General features: G+C 41.0%; 1 protein-coding gene across 5 annotated transcripts in view; it reads right to left on the bottom strand.

The window, feature by feature from the left end:
- Positions 1-21,664, bottom strand: part of KLHL32 (kelch-like family member 32) — a 92,983-nt gene that overhangs the window by 550 nt on the left and 70,769 nt on the right. For all 5 annotated transcript variants that reach the window (XM_009320138.1, XM_009320141.1, XM_009320139.1 and 2 more), the window contains 4 exons: positions 15,131-15,857; positions 6,183-6,241; positions 3,578-3,770; positions 1,432-1,526 (listed from right to left, as the gene is read on the bottom strand). In XM_009320138.1, the coding sequence (XP_009318413.1) occupies positions 1,432-1,526; positions 3,578-3,770; positions 6,183-6,241; positions 15,131-15,857 (1,074 nt within the window). The remainder of the gene's footprint in view (positions 1-1,431; positions 1,527-3,577; positions 3,771-6,182; positions 6,242-15,130; positions 15,858-21,664) is intronic.

Below are 21,664 nucleotides of genomic sequence, written 5' to 3'. Positions count from 1 at the left end.
CATATGGAAAAAGTGGATTTTTTTTCTTCCAAAGGAGAAAGGAACCTCAAATTTGCTGAATTTGAAGATAAAAGGGCTAGTTTTACTGGTTAAAGCCAGGCACGCTGCCAACAACTGAGAAGGGGCAGCGCACACAGCTCTGCCAAAACACTCATTATACTTCTTTTCCCTTTAATGCGGGGACCGTCTCGGGCAGGCTGCCAGTTCACAACCAGCTTGGGGATGTGGACAAATGTCCATTTAAGAAAGCAAGATCCCAGGATCATTTTCACTTGTCACTAAGCAGTATCTAAACCCAGGTGCAATACTGCAAAGTACCTGCCGATTGTAAATGAGCGTGTTGGTGGCGTACAGCCACCGCCTTGATATTGTGCTATTACTCCATCTGAAGCACTGTATATCAGCTAGTGAAGCCACTCTGAATGAATTTTTCCAATAAAAATCATTAGGTATGGTATCCAACAATTTAGTAAAACAAAATTATACTGTGACCAGAACACGGTTTTAACTCCTTGCATGATCTATTCTTTACAAACTCAGGCTAGTAAGTGTTCATTACACGACCAGCAGCTCGACATGTAATACGTTCCTTTCTTATGCTAAGTCTAACTTCTAGCCTTATGGGACAGTTTAGAGGTGAAATCCTAAAATCCTTAGTTGAAAGCTAATGAAAATGTTGTTTATCAGCAAAAGTGCAGAAACTGAGATGTAAACAAGAGTTTCTGTCTCTAACTGCCCAGCTGGTCACAAAGCGATGGCTGTGATGCAGATCTGCTTCACTCAGAAAAATGCAGAAAGATAAGAATCTCTAATTTCTGTACAGGAATATCTGAAAGCCATGGATCTGCAGGTAAGCTGCTGTTATACAGGATGAGAGAGCAGAAGAGTTTGTTTGACAACCTATTGCCTACAGCAGGGATCAAAAAACTCCCATTCAAGCTTTGAAGCAACAAGCGCTGGGGCAGGTTGCAGGCTGACTGAACTTTGTCAAAGAACAACTCGTTAACTCTGGCTGCTCTTCAGAAAGACAACTCGGAGAGAGGAAAAAAAAAATAAAATCACAAGATGGGCTGAAAAATTGTTAGCCCAATCATCCCCCATCATCCATTTCTGCAACCTTTTTACTTTTGAACTTGACTGTGTAACCTGAGAATATATACCCGCTATTTTACCCAAACCTTGCCAAAGGAGAGACTCCTCAACCCTGTTTTACTAGAATAGCTTAGAATAATTGGATCAAATGGCTCACCTGGAAATATTTTTAATATCCACAGTATTTCCTCTCTGTGTTTATGCAGGTTCAGTGGCTGCATAAGAAACATCCTTAATCTCTCCACTTCACGTGCATTTTCCCTTTTGAATAACCTCTGTGCAAAATGTATCCTTGCAAAATTATTGGAAAAAACTTTAAAAGAAACCTAAATCACTCACCTGGATACATGCCAAAGGCTCATTTGTCCAAATCGAATAGCCGCCAACTAAATATATTCTACCATTGTGGACGGCGACTCCAGACTCATTTTGACCTAAAGCAAAAAAGGAAATAGAAACCACTTTCAGTGTTTAATTAACCCTTTTAACACTGAATGTTGGAGTTCTGTCATATGATGAAAACGCACCCGGCAGTAACTCGGCTGCTTCAGAATTCACAACGTGCAGCAGCGAAGGTGAAGTGCAAGGGCTGTTCTTTGCTCTCCACGGGAGCCCCACACAGTGCTGTCCGGAGAGCTACCCTGGATGAGCAATAAACTGAGGCTGTGCAGGGGACCATCTGCTCTGTCTTCTCAATGGCACAGGTTTTTGTACGCCGGTATTTCATAGGTGAGAGGCAAGCTCACCACCTGCCTCTCAACTACTATCACACACGCACATCCAGATAGACACGTAGGCCGAGAGCTGAACGCCCCTCCCGTTCTGCCCAGACCTGTTCATCCCCCTGTTCCCCCAGGTACAAGTATGGTGAACACTGCAGAAGCTGCAGTGCAAGCTCATTCCCATAGCAACGGTCTCCTGAACAAGTTTGGAAGTTTTGAAGGATAAATACAGCCTTAAAAAAATCTGCACTACAGAGTGCAACAGGCACATTTACCACCAGTTGCAGAGATGCAAAGAAAGGCTTAGATGGCTTCTCAAGGTGCAGGCTGTGGAAGCAACCCACCGGGTCATATCTGAGGAGAGGCTACTATCTCACAGCATTTAGTGGTATAGGGTCAGCTCCAGAACAGAGGTGCCTGCAGCGCCAGCGCTTTTGCAGTTGCAAGTCAGATTATGTCCTTCTCAAAGGCTCTCAATGTCTCCAGATAATAAAATAAAATAATTAAACAGAGAGCAAAAGGGATATGAAAAACTAGTTCTGTTTGACAGTCTGTTACTCTTCCTTTTTAATCCATGCCTCTCTCCTCAATGTCCATGAATTACTCTGATGACCTGACTCAGAAACCAAGCAACCCTTCTCCAGATCCCAGAGATTAAGAAACCCAATGTAATATCTTAAAAAGAACAAAGTTGTCACTAGAGCAGCTTTTAAACCTACCAGGAGGAAAATGACATAAGGTGACCGTTATTTGTCAGATGTTCATTTCTCTGACGTGGTGTTTCTAGCTATCCTGAGCTTCTAGTTAAGCTCCTACATCCTTTGTATCCTTTTCAGTGGTGGATCTCAGAAATGAATGCAATGCCAAACGGAAGAGGATGAAAAGTGAGGTACGTTCAGTTCTACGACTCCTGTAGCAGTCCATGCTGAAACTTCTTGGCAGCCAACACTGTTACTAGTTGAGCTCCAAGTCTGCTGCACAAGAGAATGGCCCCAACGTTAATGCTGTCCTGGAAATGCATCCTCTTCTGCAAAGCTGCTGGTGGTGCTTCTCTGAGAATGTGTCAGGCACCTGTCTCTCCCAGGGATTTGAGGAAGTAGTACGTCTGGGAATCGTATCAAGTGGCGGTGAAATCTGGTGGCCTGGGTGGCAGGGACAGTGAGTTGGAGCGCTTTGCAAGTTGCTACTGTAACAGTTCCTCCTAATGACGGTCAAGAGGAACTTTACAGATCCATAGCTAATCAAGATACTCAAGTCATCCCTGACTTGACAGAATTCCAACAAAGACACCTCCTTTCAGGTAATTTATTAAGAAGATATTGCTTAGCAATAAGTGATGGTTAATGGAGTTCAATGCTCTATAATGCCAGCAGGAAGCACTACAAAATGATATCATGGTAGAGATGGATCTGCCTGTGAACACTCAAACAGGGAGCTAAATCTATCAGTGCAGGCAAGCTTTTGGAGAATCAAAAATAAGTACTGGTAATACTACGACAAGGAATTTTTGATGGCTTAATTAAATTACATTTATGTGCACCTTCTTAAAAATTTATCCTACAATGTCCTAAGACAAATGTTTTGTAGAACACTGAATGCCAGAACAGTAATTAAAAGTGTCTTGTTGGCCAACGATGGCCCCTAAATCAGAGGCAATTGAGGCAAGGTCGTGGAGTTCCACATAATAAAGGCCTCTAAAGGGAAAAGAATTGATGTTTTATTCTAATAGTAGCGAGTTTCCTCTTTTGGTGTACAATACTCGCCTGTCAACATGTTGAAGCTGCAGCGCGTCCATTGGTCAGCATCTATGCTGTAGGAGTCTATGTGCCGAACCAGGATCCGATCATTGTTGTAGTCCAGATCATTCCCACCTAACACATAAAGTTTCCTTTGGACAGCAGCCATGGAGTGATACACTCTCCTCTGCAACATCGGGCTACGGCTTAACCACTTATTCTGGAAAGGAAAAAAGAACTTGCCTCAGCACTGCTCAACGACGTACCTATATTAGCAGTACAATAATAGCAGCGTGTTAGCGGTGTTCTCCTTACCCTTGGCCAGAAATCACAAGTGCGTACGCTTGTGGTGTTCATATGTTAGACATGCATGTTGGTTATAACACTGACTAGACATACTGGACTTTCAACGTGTGGTTTACAGTTCTCACATTTAAATTCATTAATTTAATAGTATTTCTTGCTCTGTATTTTTTCTGTTTAGCTCATCAGGTTTCAAAGTTTTTTTTCTTCTCTATAATTCAGTAGCTAATTCTCCTTAAGCAAGACTATTAGATGTCTCCTTTGTATACAGCGCTAAAATTATCTATACCAACTAGCTCTGTTATGAGAGAAGAGAGATTCTTCTACCTTTTGTTATTCACAAGCTTATTTCATCTTATCCTTGGGGAATGAAGCAACAGGGAAAAATAATTTCCTAAAGAATCTTCTTCAAATGATTCATGTATTTGGTTTAATGCTAACCCTGTATTTGCGGGCACTTACAAAGTAACGTCCTTTTGCATATTTTTCACCCTGGCTAACAACATTCAAGAATTCTACCTGTTCAGGGGAGGGGCAAGAGGACATGGAAGAAGAAGGGTTAAAGCACAGTATTTTAAACCTAAGAAAACAATTGCTTCTGCTAGGTTTACCAAATCAAACAACCTGGCAATGGATGAGATTAATTTATTTAAGTGCAGGAAGTTAAAATCAGTGAGGAAATTCTTTGTGTTGCATGTGCTACTGCTTGCGGTAACTCAAGAGCCTCTAATACTACTGCCTTTTAACCTCCACAATATATAGCTATACATTTCAACGTGTAATAGTTGAATATTAGGCATTAATGTTTGCATTAGTAGTCCAGTCTCTTAACACCAGACTATAGACACCATCTGCTTTGCAAAGCCTGCCTGCATCCCCTGATTATATCTTTAGCTTCCTCCACTGCAGTGCCTGCCAGGTGAGCCGCAAAGCACTGCAAAGGCAAAGAAACCGAGGGGCCTGGTGGGGTCATTTCTAATAAGCCAGCGTGTGAATACTAATCAGTGGTGGGGAAGCAGAGGTCACCCCAGCCGGCTTGTTGGCAGGTAGCTGTGTGCTCTGTGGCAGATGGCAGGCATTATCGACTCGCCACAAAGGCCTCGCGCAGAAGCAAGCGCTGGTGCTGAATGATAGAGCTATTGAGATTCTGTGCGAGATGCAAGCAGATGTGATGGTTTCCAGTACCCACCGTAAACAATATGCCAGCAGAATTTTTAAAAAGAGCTTGTGTGTACAAACACGAAGCCGACCTCATTTGAAGAATGCGAGCACACACTTCCTCTGTAACTCTTTACACGCCAGGCCGGGTTTCTCACCATCGACAGGGCATGCTGAAGTAGCCCTGCCACTGGTATTTTGGGGTGCAACTTTCACGTCAGCAAGTAAAGAATCAAAGCGAAAGATACACAACAGAGAAACAGTGTCCGCCTCATAAGCAAAGTAAGATTGCTGCCTGTAATTACTACTTGGATTTAGGACCGAATCAGGATTTGTACAATCGATGCATAAAACTGTACCTCGAAAAGAAAGAGGCAGGTATGTCATTGCCTGCTTTCTGCTGCAGGACCCATATGTGCTATACTTTAAAAAGTTAGTGGGAACCACATATCTCCTGGCACAATTTGGTTCCAAATACAGCAATCAAAGCCCCTATCCTACAATCAGCAAAGTCGATATTCTTCCACACGGGTGTAAATCAGGCTATGCAACTCTGATTGCAAGCTTAGGACTTTTAATTCCTAATACAAGCAAGAGGGCATAACCGTGCCCTAACCCTCTGAAATGGTTACTGAGCCATGCTAACCTAATCAAAACACATACATAATGTATGAAATAATCCCTAAAAGATATTTTAGGTGCTTGGGTAATGAAATGATAGGCACCCTTGCAGTCAGCAGAATAAGTCACGGCCAGGTAGTATAGTTCTGAAGGTATGCAGAAAACAAAATGCCCATATATGCAATTCAAAGCAGAAATGCCAATGACAAGGAGCAGTTTTGTGACACTGACTTTGAGTATACATTGCCCTGGGCTGCTGGATTACCAAAAAATGAACAAGCAAAATAAATACTGATAAATACAGGGGATTTAAAGCACATGTCTGTATTTAAGCTACATGTTTCTAACACCTACAGGCTTAAAAAACTATAATAAAGAGTCAGGGTCTCCGTTACTCTGTTAAACTTACACATCACTACAAAGTGAATTTAAAACACCACTATTTCAAATGGTCAGCATTTTTAGCCTTACAAAATCTTTGGATATGTTTGCTAAGAGACCTGTTTGAAGCAAAACATATGAGAAAAACACATACAACACAGATACCCACCTGCTTCGGATCATAGACCATGAGCCTGTTTTGATACTGTGCAGTGTTTGTTACTCCTCCTATGAAAGAGTTTATACAGGTTACATTTTTTTGTATAAGCAAAACCAGGACCAAGATCAGGTTCAGCAAAATAACCAATTCTAGGGTTCATTTGCTGACATAATTACATTGCATACCACCACTTAGGCTTACATTCCACTGCACTTTTTAATCTGGTTACAAGGTAAGAAATAGCACGTTTGTCAAACATCTAGAAACACAAAAGCAAAAAAAGACCCCCCCCCCCCCCCCACACACACACACACACACACACTTCCTTTATAAAGCTAATTCTATGGGCTAAAAACAAGACGAAAATTGATCGGTTTATAAATGACTGTGCATTCAGCCGTTGTCAAGACATGAAGATAAAACCCGTCCTGTTCCAAGGAGCGCGCAGTGTGTGACATGGTTTAAAGGAGGAGGAGGAGGTGGGCTTGCATCAGAGAGAAGGAAGAGGTCGGAGAGGAGCTCTGCCTAACCAGGAGCATGACGCGGGACACCACTGTCAGCTGGAAAGCATAGCGCAACCCTGTCTGTGCAACTGCACTCACCTATATACTTGAAGGAAACTCTGTATTTAGTTTGTATTACAGAGAGAACATCTCCTGGTTTAGTTGTAGACTTATGTTGGGAGGTTCCTCCATAGTGACCAGAAACAATACTACCATTTAGCATACGTACCTTTCAATAATGTTTGGAAAGCAAGGTATAAAGCACCTCAGAAAAGCCCAGAATAGAGTCTGATCCAAGTAGATGCTGCAAACCAGCTATTTACCTCAACACAGTAGATGTTTAATCCCTGATCATCCTGTACTCTATTGGTTTTAAATGGCAAATCTCACTGAGTAAACTGGTGGAAAAATTCTCCAGTCTTAAGTCTGTAATCCTACCAGCGTAAACATGTTCTTGAGTGTGCTCAAGCCTCCTGGGGACGTGGTATCACTGCAGCACTGCCACAGGTCCCAGTCCCCCCTCTGTCACCACCCTGGGCCCACAGGAAGATGGGACCAGGAATAACGCCTGCAAGCTGCACTTCACTTTTCATCCTACCAGAAGGTCTGGACTTAACTAGGACACGCCAGCAGCCACGCACCACTGAAACTCGTATTGACAGACAAACTTTTTATATTACAGTTTTAACAGCATGTGCCAATGACAGACAAAATCCACAGCAATGAGAGGAAGGAATTTCCTCTGTCATTATATTTGTTTATGCTTCGCTTTTTGCGAGGACATCCCCTGTTTCAGACAGAGAAGCGGCAGAGCAGTTTGCCGTCTGAGCTATGGCCCAGTCCTACTGAGCACATTGGGTTTTTTCTTTTATCCCCAGCCACTCTTAACATGCCTCCGTGCTGGGGAATCCTCATTTTGCCAGCCTCCAGCTGCACCTAGTGCAGCATTTTGGTTCAGAGCCATACTGTGATTTTGAAGCGACTCCCCCACCTCATTTCAGGCTGCAGGGCGGTACTGGTGTGCATTCAAGTTAAACCAGAATCTCTACTCCAGATGTGCACCAGTTGTGGTCCAGTTCCTAACTGGGATAAGGGTGTGAAATAACAACTGGTCTTTCGGATGGTTTTGTACCAGCTGAGCACTGGGAATGTTTGGTCCAGAGCACCAGAATAAATCTAGTCCAAAGCAAAAAATGTGAACTGTACATGGAGTAGATATAGAGAACTGGGCACCAAGGTTTTGTCTGCTGATCTGTCCTACTGGGCTTAGCTACTTGCTAACATAGATGTACCCTCTGATCACTTCAAATAACTGGAGTGAGGCCAAGAATCCCACCGATGGATAGCAGAAACTACAGACAAACCTATTCAAGAATCTTGTCTTCAACCGCAGTAGCAGGGAGGAATAACACTGTTATTTGGGCACACCTCTGCAAGCACCAGCCTGTACCGGGGCCCCTACACATGGACGGTAGCACAAGCTCCCAGCTCAGAGATGCTTACAGGCTACGAGACAGCTGAGATGAGATGTAGTCTTTCCAAACTGTTTCCATCACACTACGCCACGCACTGCCCATCACAGCACCTGTGAAGTACACACGCAAGAACACGCATTGGAAAGCAATGACTGTTCCCATATCTAATCTCACAATCTGTTATTTGTCTCTACACTGTTGTGCAGCCGTCACAGTATTAGTGGCCATCAGCCACATGCACAAAACAATCTTTTCTACTATCTGTTTTGTAACTTGATTTTCTTTTACATAGTTATTTTCACTCCTAGCGTAATGTTTAAAAACGAGGTGTCAGATTAGTATTTTGAAAAATAAAAATCGTAGTTATTTGGATGATTACCTCCAGAATGTTAAACTACAGGAGATGCACTGGAAACACAACGCTGGGTCTTGTATTTCCATTCAGAAAGAACACCTTACTTTGGGGGGAAATATGTGGAGGAAGAAGAGAAAGAAGGGGGTTGCTTCCTTATAAAATAATGAAATAATCAAATAAGCAAAATTATTTGCCTCTCTTCACAAAGAGCCCCTCATATCAAGTACACAGCTTACGTTTTTTCCCCTGCAATATTGCTCATCTGTGGTGTTTTATCATTACATTCCCTTCACATACCTCTCTTCACTTTTAGATTAATCTGCCAAAATGAGATGCTAAGGATTTGCATACAGATTTGACTACACAAAAATAGATCTGGAATTAATAACAGTCTCTATATGTTTTAATTTCTTCTAGACTGGAGTACCCTTGCCTCCAGCAGTATTCTTGGCTTTGAAAGTCATCAAGCTGATTTGTCTGCTCTTAGGTTATGATGCCACATGCTGCTACACTGTCCCCTGCAATCAAAGTGCTCGCAGAGATAGATTCCATGCCTTCCCCTAACAAGTATATTTTATAGATTGGCAGTTTTGATCTCCCCTCCCCAGGGGGATAATCTGCATCTTAACAGGTTTCTATAGATACATCTGTCATTAAATATGCCATCTTATATCTGCATCAATTTTCAAACTCAAGTTCCTCCTAACTTTGAAGTGCTATAGCAAAAGTTTAAAATTTTCTGCCAAAATTCAAATGTAACAAGTCTGCAATGTCCTCTTGAACTATTTTTTTAAAAATCTTCCAGGCAGCTGGGAAAGGGCAAAAGAAAAGCAATACGTCTCTTAAAAAATAGGAAAAGGAAAAAAAAGTTTAAATGGTACTAAAAATAATACATTCTTTCTCAGAAAAAAATGGGGTAATTCTGAGATAATTTCTTAAACTTCTCTGCAGTGCTTTCTATGTGGAAAGGAAGGGAAAGGCAGGGAGGCATCATAACTACACTTGAAGAGAAGCATTTAAAAATACAAACCATGCTATTAATTTTGATTTCAAGCAATAGCAGCTACTGTGGTAGTAACCCATCAGTTAAGGAAAGAGAAAAAAAAGTCTGGCTGGGTAAATGGCAGAAAATTTACAGTTTGGTCAGCGCTCGCTGCATTTTATAAACTGAGAGCGATGATTGCACCACTTTGACATGAGCAGCTTGCTTTGAGGACTAGAGTTTCCAGAAGGCAAGAAGTACTTTCAGGACAAGCCTGCGTCTTTCTTGCTCTCACAGCTGCGAGAACACATGCACAGGAAGCCCAGCATCCAACCCATGGGCTTACAGTGTTTTGACACTGCCACAATCACTGTTGCTCACTCCCTTGCAAGCTGTAAACCCTGCTTTTTAAGCCCTCCAAGACCCTAAGTTCCCAACTCATGCAACAGTGCCCCTCTACATGGAGAGGTCCTGGAGGAGTCCAAGATCTGCCTTGTCCAGCCCTTCCCCACACATGGGAAATATTTTGGTTATTTCCCACAAACTGCACTGAAAAGCACCTTCAATAAAGACACCTCCAAAAAGAGAAGGGTGGGAGGCAGTAGATTCAACAGCATTTTCCCAATCGAAAATTTATAATCCATATTTATGACATCCTAGTAAGACCCCCATATGACTTGAGAAAGCTAATCCAATCCAAATCCCCCAGAAAATCTCACAACTCTCTCCGAAGTCCCCAGTGCTAGGCTGCACGCACGAATCCGAGTTTGCTGGGAGACGTGTAAAACTACATGTTGGCAAAGAGCTCCCACGTGTATTCCTTCCAGCAAATCCAGGGAATATATAGAAACCCACGACATTCGCCCCAAGGTGCTCTGTTATTTTAAATAGAAATTTCTCCTTTCTTACGTGTCTGTGTGTTACACACAAGATAATCCTTCCTCAACATGCAAGCCCCTTGCCTTTTACTTCAGCCAGCCCAAGTGCAGTGAGGACAGCTGAGCTGAAACATATTCTCCCACCCTAACGAGTGCCCTGGAAGACACCACCAGCAGCTCTAATTAACACTGTTCCACCTCAGATGCAATACAGCTGCAAACAAGAGGGGCACAAGCCCTAGTTTGTTTGTGGGTTCTTTTTTTAAAAACCATTAAAACCTGATGTTTACATTCAATCTAAGGAGAATCAATGGCATCACACCTATAATGTCCATGCTTGAAAGGTGTGAGATCCATTATCTTCCTTCAAATATTAGAATAATAATATAAATAATAATGAAGAAACACTGTTCCATATACAGATGGTTAGACACTGTAGATTCCTATTTATTCCAGATCTATTTTTCATAAAACAATTTTATAGGCAATTAAAGAGAAGAAATTTTCTTCTCCTCACAACAAACAGCATACTGATAGTAAGATAATACTCTTCCCCCCAAACCACTTGCAAACTCAGAATAATTCTCCAAGATACGTGATCTCCATTATTTCCTTGGTCAAAATCTCCACCGTTAGGGAAGAAATAATAATGATAAAAAAAGAATCTTGAATTTTGAAGAAAAAGCTGTTAAATACGAAGCAACTGTACGGGGTAGGGTTGGCTTGTTTACCCCCCCCAAGTTGAGTTTCCATGTGCACGTCAGGATGTGATTTTAGCTGACACACTTAAGGTCAGGCAACTCAGACCTCTGCGAAACAGCAGCATAATACTTTGCTTTCGAGAAGACTTTTCATGTGCTAATCTCTTGAGCACTTGAGGCAGAGGGAAAGCCTCGTTATCCCCAGCTGCAAGTGCGGGAATGGCCCAGAGCTGAACTGCCTGGCAGAGGTTCCCTGCCCCTCTCTGTCCCCACGGGGACTACACCTATACGGGAGGAGGAAGGTTAACGTATATAGAAAAGTAGGTCTCCAGATTTGCATGTGCGCACCGCGGAGGATGCAGGGAAACGGGCACAGTTCAAGTTCTCACTCTTATGGAAAATATTTCCCTGCTTTTATAGGGAATGATCGTTAGTAATGTTGAACTCCAAAGGGTTTGGAGCATTTTGTTTCTCTTCCACTCAAATACTTCACTTTTCAAGCATGTGGCATGCAATTCGTTTGTGAAATGGGTCACGGTGTCAGATGTTAGCAGGGGCCTGTAAGATTAATCTTTCTATAAAATTTCAAAACCATCTGCCTGATGCTGTACTGTCAATATAGAAAACTTATTTTAATGAATTCTCATCTACTTTTTAAAATAAGAATATAAAATAAAATGCAGGCTGTGAAAAAATAAAAAAAAGATAAGAAAAAAATAATGACACAAATATGAAATGTTCCACAATATACGGAGCTCAGAAAACTCGAGAACTGAACCCACTTGTGCTGACCAGAGGGTCTGACTAGTTCCAGAGTGCAGAAGGCTCCCTCTGAGCCTTCTGGCAGGTTAAAAACCCCAAAGGGGTGGTGACATCTTTGGAGTCCCTCTGTCACTGGCCACCCATCTCCTACTGCCAGCGTGTGCCTACAGCATTTTAACACACTTCCCTTCCCTGCTGCCTTTGCCATGATTTTATGCTCTATTATTTTTTATTCCTTCTCTTATTTGTCCCAAAGGAGCAGCAAAGTAAAGCCAACAATGAATCCCAATAATAACAATAATAAGAGAAACCCCTTAAGTCTAGTCAGCTTTTGATTAGCAAAGCCTTTAGAAGACAAGGGGCCATAGCAGAGGCGCTGATGCTTTGGCTATAGAACAAGTAGATGATCTGTGTGCGGGTCGTGTTTTGATGACTCTCTCCACAAATACAAGGGCTAGAAACTTATATTATCACTATTTAATTTATTCACTTACTAAAAAACTGGGCACATTTTCATGGTTACCTTGCCAGCTGGTAGAAGCAGACTGACTTTGAGAGCTCTTGCTGATGACCCGATTTCCCAGAAAAAGCAGCAGGGATACAGCTCAGAAACATCCCTAACTCAGACTAATTTTTTTAATTACTTAATTTTAGGCCACATACTTCAAAATTAGGTTCCCTCCTGCATTACTGATTACTCTTATGCTAACACTTTACATTTGATGATGAACAGTGGATTGTTTTTGCACAGTGACTACTGATATTTTTGGAACAATAAACCATCTCTCTGTACTATTCCCCCATCCCTGAATATACACGTACAGCAAGCTACATTCTAGCCCTAAGCAATTAATTATAGAAAGCTAGCTACAGTTATTGCATCTCCATCTACTTTTATTTATAAAATAACTCTCTTCAATACACAGAACCCAGTTTTCAATCTGTGAGTACGTAATTCAGATCAATACCCTACTGAAGTATTGCATAGAATGCTCTGTAATTCATAATAACCTGTCAGAATCTAGCAACTCAAAACTGCTAAGCATTTTCTCAAAACTATACAAAATGCAACCGAAAAGTCCTGTCTATCTTATTCCACTGCCAAAACATTGCTCCTTACCGTGACTTTACAACGGAAGTTATGGCAGTAGCATTTTTAAATATAAATGGAACAATACAGATAATATATTTTTTGTTGTTTTGCCCAGTTTTAAAGAGTTCATCTAATAGGCTTCCACTTACCTCTTCCCCTGATTCTACAGCTGTATTAGAGGCATATCCTTGAACAGAATATCACACTGCTTCATTATATAAATGCAGATAGTATTTAAACACACAGGCAGGCATGCATTTCACTTACATAACTAAGCACATTAATTAATTCTCAGCATAATTTTCCCTTTCCTAGCATACCTGGAAAGATTAAAAGTAATCTTCAGCCAGTTCCACATTTGACTTAAAAATTTCAAAAAAAAAAAAAAAAAAAGAAACAAATTCTACTTTTTTTCATGTACTGGAGCAAGGACCATACCCTGATAGATGTTTCTAGTGCTTGTTCAATGATTTTATACGAATACATTTAACACAATTTCCTAAAAAGTCCTGTTTTTCATAAATAGAGACTAACAAATGTAAACCACAAGGGGGGGGGGACAACAAGACACAGCAGTAGTAGCATCCATGTATTTGAATTGCCCATCACAGGCACACATCTCTCTCCACTGATAAAATAGGAAAGGTAGTGAATAAACAGGGTAATGCTCTGAACACACTCAGCTGGTACCCTAAAACAGAAACCCTGTTTCTGTACCATACCTGGGTCTCAAAGCCCACCATGAGCACACTTCAGGATTAACACACAGCACAAACTCTACAAGACTCCTTCGATGCCAGCTGTTGAAGAAAACAACCCAAGCACCTGCCAGGGATCTCAGTGATTTTGTGTGTTCTGTCATGCTTTTAATTCCAAAGTCATTATTCATTATTTCAGTGCATATGTATAAAAATAGATACCTGCTACCTCCCCCGCCAATACTTGGGAATCCATTCCCATAAGGCACTTAATCCATACGGGCAGAAAGATACATCTGCAAGGAGCTCTGCTAACCTAAATGACATACTTCGAGAACCACAGAATCGTTTAGATTGGAAAAGGCCTTTAAGATCATAGAGTCCAACCGTTAACCTAGCACTGCCAAGTCCACAACTAAACCATGTCCCTAAGCATCACATCTACACGTCTTTTAAATACCTCCAGGGATGGTGACTCAACAACTTCCCTGGGCAGAAGCACAAGCAAAGGCCTAAGTAGCTGACTTAATCTTTCATTCATGTACCGTCTTTTCACCAGAGGGATCCCAGACTGGATTAAAATCCCCAGAGGGGTATATACAGTGAAGATGGCAATCACTGAACATTTTTCTCAAGGGCTGGCCCCATTTACTCATTAACTTCCTTGATAAATATTACAACTTTATAACCTTCCATGAGACACTTCTTACTAAAAGGTGGGGGTTTTTTTCCCTGTCAAATTTTCTGTAGACAGCACCTCGTACCAAAGCCACTAATAACAGAAAAGTCACTACAAAGATTGATGGCACAATGTCCTCAACTCCATTACATCAATGTGCACATGTAAAATGAAAACTACATCAGACTGAGTTGCAAATGATACGTTAGTTTAAGATTACAAGGCCTATACTTCCAGGTATCTGTGCCATAAAGCTATGATTATTACATCAGGCAGTCCTGTGCACTTGTTATGGACAGAGCCGTGCATGATTTGTAACAGGCCAAGATGACCTTTGTTAGAATATCCTCATACACCTGCCTTCAAGCCCTGGATCTACACAAGCCCACAAGCACTTAATTCTCCATTTCATTATCAGGAATAAATGCAGTGATACCAGATCATACTACAGAAACTGGGTCTTGGTTGTTTGTTTTTTTTTTTTTTTTTTTAAGGAAGCACACAGAATTTGTCATCTGAAATTTGTCCAGAAGTGCATTATCATTTCGATTCACTGTGATTTATGAATGGCAACTGGAGATAGCACATATGATATATGCAGCTTGGAAACACAGAGATATTTAGCAGACAAAAAATATTGTATAGGTATGTTATGCTCCTACACTTCTAATCAGGCTTGATTTTATGCTTCCAGGCTTAAATTCTTTGAAACACCCATCTCCTAAGGCAAAAGTTATCCTGACATATAAACCTAAGAAGATTTATTAGTTTCATTCAAGACAGTATTTTGGTATTTTGTTAGTACCTCAAACTGTGTGAAACGTTTTCTACCTGATATCCAAAGAAGACCATCCACCACATATCCTGCATGGCATGAGAGCGATCGATCAAAGGACTGTACAAAGGTCCACTTGTTCTTCTTGGGGCAATAGCGTTCCACTGTAGGTAACACCTGACGCAATTCATTCCTGCCCCCTGCTGCATAGAGGTACTCATCCACTGCTCCCAGTACAAAGTGTTCCCGACAGTTCTTCATTGGAGCTATCTCAGCCCAAGAGTTAGTGCGGGGGTCGTACCGACAGGCAGTTCTCACCGCACAAGTGCGCCCTGTGGAGTGCTCCGCCTCTCCACCAGCTACAAAAAGAAAGTCTCCCATGACAGCAACACAGTGGTGGCTTCTCCCTACAGGCATAGGCGCTAGCTCGCTCCAGTTTGCAATCCCTGCGATATGAACGTTCTCTTGATCTACCGGATTGAAGTATCGCAATTCCTTCACTTTACAGATTTCACGTTTTTTCCCACCAATAATGTAAAGAGTGTCTGACTGGAAGCGAGGTTTTGTCCTTCTGGTTTGCCAAACTGGCTGTGCATAGACGCTCTGGTGGTAAGCCAAGGCCTCATTAATAAGTGCTGTCGCAGTTTCATTAGCTTGGACAAGAGGATGAGAAAGAGCTACGGTATGCAGTGTATCCACATCCATAAGGCCAAAGCGGACATACTGGAGAAGTTCATCCATGTACTGGTAGCGGCAGTTGTGTTCCAACCACCTCACAGCCAGCTAAAAGCAGGGGGGAAGGAAGGGAAAAACAAGACACCAATTATTTGTGTACAATTCTGTCAAAATTTGGTCTTTTGAAAACTGTGCTTGCATTCCAAGAAGAGCTATATACTTGCCTCAGTAGTGATATCAATCAATATAAAAAGTAGTTATGAATGCATATGAGTGAACATAAAAGATACCTACTAAAACTCCACCTATAATATACATAAAAGCTTTGTATTGCACCAGTCCCCCTAAAGAACTTCCACAGCATTGTCAGATTGCAATACTGCCATGCAATATTCTTGCTGTGCAAACTGTTAGCGATGCTGTAGGAGACCACAATATCCCAGAATCAAGCTGCTGGAGCAATAACATAAATGTAGGGACTATGTGATCACTGGAGACCACGGGTACACTAGAAAGAAAAGTAAGATTACAGTTAGTTGACTAGAAAAGCCCTTTCTCCCTTCCATCTTTCATTCTATTTATGACAAAATATTGAAGGAATATAACAAAATACATACTGAATCCTTCAATATTTTTTTCCTTCTTCATTTATTTTATTCATGGAGAGTGGTGTAAAGGGACCAGAAATTAAACCAGAGAAGAGAGAAGCAGAGAAAAGGCTCTGCTGGTTTGGGACTGACAGCAAGCGGCAAGGAAGACTCAAACTGTTCAGCAACTGCAGCTGGTATCAACAGCCAAAAATCAAACATAAAGCATACTGAATCCAACCAGGTCTAAAAAGAGGCTAGGAAGGGCCTAAACCATTTCAAGAACTGTTGTGTAAGTTGTTCTTGAAAACCTCCAGTGATGAAAATACTCAAACTTCCTCAGGAAAACCATCCCCACGCTCAGCTATCCTCTCGGGACAGATTTTCCTTTTACCTATGCAGGAGCTCTAAACCCTTCAACTCATTGCCTCATTTTCCAGCTTTGGGTTTATACTCCAGAGCTCAGGAACCCCCAGACCAACACTTGAAATTAATCCATCCATACAGGATGAAAAGCACTCTGCTACCTTCCTTTTCTCCTCCACCTCAGATGCATTTCATTGTGCGTGTTGCAGTTTCCTCCTCTCTGAATGAAAAAGTCTCTCAATCCATCTTAGGTCACATTTTCTAAACCTCTTGCTTGGCTCACAGTTCTCTGTTATTGAAAGGAAATGCCCATCTTTCTTAATGTTTGCTGCTGAAAACCGGATAAAATCTTCCTCTTAAGGCTGTAGTAGTAGCGAATAGACTGGAAGGATCACTTTGATCGTAACAATCTGTGCCATTCTTGTTTGTACATCACTACACAAGACTGTCAGTGCACTATGATATTGCTGATTCATGTTTAAACTTATGACTGAGTACTATTCCCACCTCTTTTTTCTGCAGAACTTGAACAAAATGTCATGCTTTCTTTGTCATTACTGAACCCTCTACTGTTTAATTCAGGCCACTGCTCCAATCTGTCAAGATCATTCTCAATCCTGATTATATTTTCAAATGTGCCTGAAGACCATGCTACCTTCTGATTGTCCGAAAACATAAACCCCATATTATTCTTTCATCCAAGTCATTAACAAAGACGTTAACTATTTCTGGATGAGGACAGACTCCCCTACTTGATACTTCATTTCATCCTGACAAAGAACTTGTGGAGCAGGAACTTCTAACTAGTTGTGCAATAATAACAGTTTCAGCTAAAACTTACTGCCATGTATTGCTCATGGGAATGCCACATGAAGGAGCTGAAAAGAAAGGCTTCTATCTTACTCAAGGCTTTCATATATGTATGGTATATCAAATTCATTGTTGCTTCTGTATTCTGTCAGAGAGGGAAGATGACAAACCAAAACCACCTTCTTAAGATTAATTTGAAACAATTTTGCTCCACTGTGCTATTCAACCCCTGTGAAACAAAGAACCAATGAAGGGCATCAAAAATTGCAACAGTTGTTAAGTCAGTTAAATGCTGTATTGAGTTTCAAAATGTGCATTAGCTATATGTATTTAGACTTGTTAGTAAAAAAGGAGTTAATTAAATACATTTGAAAGTGTTTATGGACTTGAAATCTTTGAGCATTATATTCACATGTTCTAAATCCACCAAATCCATGTGTCAGGTGTCTCCTACTGAGTGGTTTAGCAACTCCCTACTCCATGTCTTAGGCCCTGTGAACCATTCCTCGAAGTCTTCAGAAGCACTTAGCTCTCATCATTGACTAGACACTTGAAATTGAAGTGGAATCCAGGCTATCTTCATTACGATGAAGACACCAACTGAATTCATACCAACTGAATGATGTGTGAGTTGCTATATTAAAAGAGAAGAATTTACAAAAACTGAGTTCTTATCTGTCATCACTTGCATCCAACAGATTGGTTTCTTTTGCTTATAGTTCATGCCTTTGCTCTCATCTAAAATGGCATTGTGGAGGTATCACCTGTGCTATAATAACAGACATTACAGACTCTTAAAAGACATGCACTAATGTAAACCAGGTCTTGGTAACCACAAGGCTTTTAAAGGAAGTTTAACATTAATGCCTGTTAATATCTTAGAACTTCACGCTTCTTTCCTTTATGGTCCTCCCTCCTGCCCCCCAGTAAATACTATATAAACACACAAGCAACACTACATACATTCATACCTTTCAAAGGCACAGTATCTGCATTCATTTCTGCATATGGGACGTGTGATGATCTGCAGCAGAAGGGATGGACATCTCCATTACGATACAGTTTCTCTGCTGCATCAAGTTTGGCAAAAGCACTTGGTTCATACTAAGTTTGATCTGTACTGAGAATATTCCTGGAGTTGTGAAAAATGTTTCACTGAAACCAATAATGCTTAATGTTTCTCTAAAGTCACAGGATTTCTAAACCACCACAGCCATAGTGCGAAGTGATACAAAGATTCTGTTGGCACTCATAGGAGATATACGGCACTCATAGGAGATATACAATCTATTCCCGGTCTTGAACCAAAACTTTCTCCATCCTTTCCTACACTATTTCATCCCCAATCATCTGTCCTGCATCTTTATTGATGAAAACTTTTGAATCTTTCCAAATTAAATTTATTGCAACCTCCTTGGGATGCTCTACATGCTGCACCTAAAGGTATCTTTGGTCTACACTACTTCCACCTTTCTTTTCTGACAAGCGACGGCAACAGCAATGGGGAGGGTAAGGTGAGGGGAGGTTTTGTGTAGGTTGCTACTGGCTCTTACCAGACTCCACCTCTGAGGTCAGTTTGCAGTGGAGTACTGCATTTCATTACATTAATTTAGAAAGCAGGGCTAAGAACCCTGCACATCACTTTACCACCGGGATGGTCTGTAGGCATTTGATAATCAGCAGAGAAGCTCTACTGGGTCATAGGGAGGCAACTGATGTCTGGGAATCACAGTGTGTTTAGAAGCTCCTGTCCAGATCAACTCATGCTACTGTTGAACACAATTTGACTACAGTATTCTGTGTGAACCACACGTAACCTGTGGCACTTCAACACAGAGAAAAGGCCGTAAGAGCTAAAAGCTACAGTGTTTTAATCTCCTTGTCTTGCTATTGATAACACTGACTGTTACTCGATTTTAAATGCCATAAATTCATTTTGGGACACTCCTTAAAAAGAACTGCTAGGAATTTAAGCTACAAATGTAGGTATTTATATGTGTATTCATAGAATATAGGACCAACTCCTAAATTGTGACACGAGGCTATGGAACAAGGTCATATAGTTTTAGGGACACTCACAAACCGAGCCTTAGACTTACACATTTGTTATGCAGCACACATCATTATGGTGCTCTCTAGCAGAACATGGTGTCTCACACTATGGAGGCATGGAAGAAAATTGAGTTATCTCTGTGGGTGAACAGATATTCTAGTCACTGGATGGTTTGGCAGCTATTGGAAGGCTGGAGAAGTTCAAAAGAAAGAAAATTAAGTTCCCAAACAAGTCTTTTGCTTGTAGCAGAAATAGTCACAGATGGACTGTAATGCAGTTCTAAAATTCCTTCAATGTAAAGGAGGCAAATATAACTCTCATGAGCATATGACAGAAGCGCAAACTTCCATGTAGCGTTGATAAATATACAGATGTTTGCTAACATGCAAGTTCCACCACCTTTACTCAGTTTTTATTTAATCCAGACTTAGAAACCTGGTGCCTACATAGAAACTCCAAAATTCACCCTGTCTGTACTCTAATTATAGCGCCTATTTTTTAGCCTCTCTGGCAGTAGTGATTAGCAACTATAATCAGTATTGGCAAAATAAACTCAAAGCCATTATACACTTTATGACATTGCAAGGAGAGACATTCAGACTTCTCTAAGGAGATACCAATAGCACTTGAAATTACAACTGTGTTTAAAACGCAAACAAGTAAGCAAGAAAAAACAAAGAGACCATCCACAATTTTGAGTTTTAAAATATTTGTATCGCTGCTAAATAATTTACAAAAATAAGGAAATACTCCTACTCCTAGTGCCATATAGGCAAATCCTGTTTAAACTGCTGGAAGCTTCTTTTCTATTAATTTTAATGTATGAGCGTGTGAGAAAAGGAAGCTACAGCCTAGTGCCTATATCAACTTTAATAAATAATATATTTTGCCATATTCATCTTCTAAACTAAGTAAATGACACGAGTAGACCCTCAGAAGGACAGGATTTTCAAACCAGATGAATTCTCTTATTCTAAAGCCTTAACCCAAAGGAGTTTTCTTCTCCAAGGTTACATTACTTGATTTAGCAATGGAGTACATTCTCAAAACAGCAGAAAACAGATGGAAAAATATATTGTGCCACAGTTGGAGCATACATCTACACACACCTGCATGTTGGATTGTGATTTCATTGCATTTCCATTTCCAACGGCTGCTTCTGATTCCAGCACAGTGCTTCGAGTCTCCAATTCACACAGCCTCGGTGTGTGGCCCTTCCCTCACTGCTGTTAATGGTACTTATTATGTACCAGTTATGTTATGTTACATATGTCATATGTACTGCACACGTACCACAGCCGGAGAGGGCACAGAGGCAGTGGAGGTTAAAGCTGAATTAAGAGTTTCACCCCTGTTGAAGACAACCCTGCAATAAGTAGTTACCTGGTCTTTTGGGCTGCCAGCTATCCCAGGAAAAAAGAAAGCCCAGCACACCTGTGCCTTGCCCCTTCCTGCAACCCTTCTCATGCCAGTCTGCGGGGGAACATGTCAGACCTTCACTTGACATCACAGCAAGTTTTCTATCCGGAAAAGCCAAGCTACTTTAGGAGTGCAAAAAGCTTGACGTACTCATTAGACTCAGGTTCACTTGGAAACTACTTTAAGGCACAATGTCAGTGCCAGGGAAAGCTTATGTCCACAGCGCTCTCAGAGAGAAAACGCTCCTCTAAGCCTGGGCTCTGCGAGAGGCAGGGGCCATGGGAACTCCATTAAAGTCATCTTGGTCTGATCTTTAGTTGATGTATTCATGTTGTAGCCATGGACTGCAAAGGAATTATGCTAGTTTATACCATCTAAGGTCTCTAATAACTGAGGTGAAGCCAAAAAGTGACAGTGGCAGAAAAAATAAGGTTTTTGGAGGTTTGGGGGTTTTTTTAGCAGCAACAAATAAAAGGAAACATTAAATTTTATAAGGTTTCAAAACAATGAATTCACATTGTCTCATTAAAACAAATGGAAATTTTAAATACAATAACATAGTGAACATTCTCATTTTAGGAGAAAGGACAATTTTAAATATGGAAAAGTGGAGGGAAGTATTTTCCTGGACTGATATCAGACATATTCAACACAAATAATCAGATTTCTGTGAGACAATC

Source organism: Pygoscelis adeliae, unplaced genomic scaffold, assembly GCF_000699105.1.
Source record: "Pygoscelis adeliae isolate BGI_AS28 unplaced genomic scaffold, ASM69910v1 Scaffold41, whole genome shotgun sequence".
NCBI lineage: Eukaryota > Metazoa > Chordata > Aves > Sphenisciformes > Spheniscidae > Pygoscelis > Pygoscelis adeliae.
Note: the sequence above shows the minus strand (reverse complement) of the source record. Positions and strands in the feature narration are given on the sequence as shown.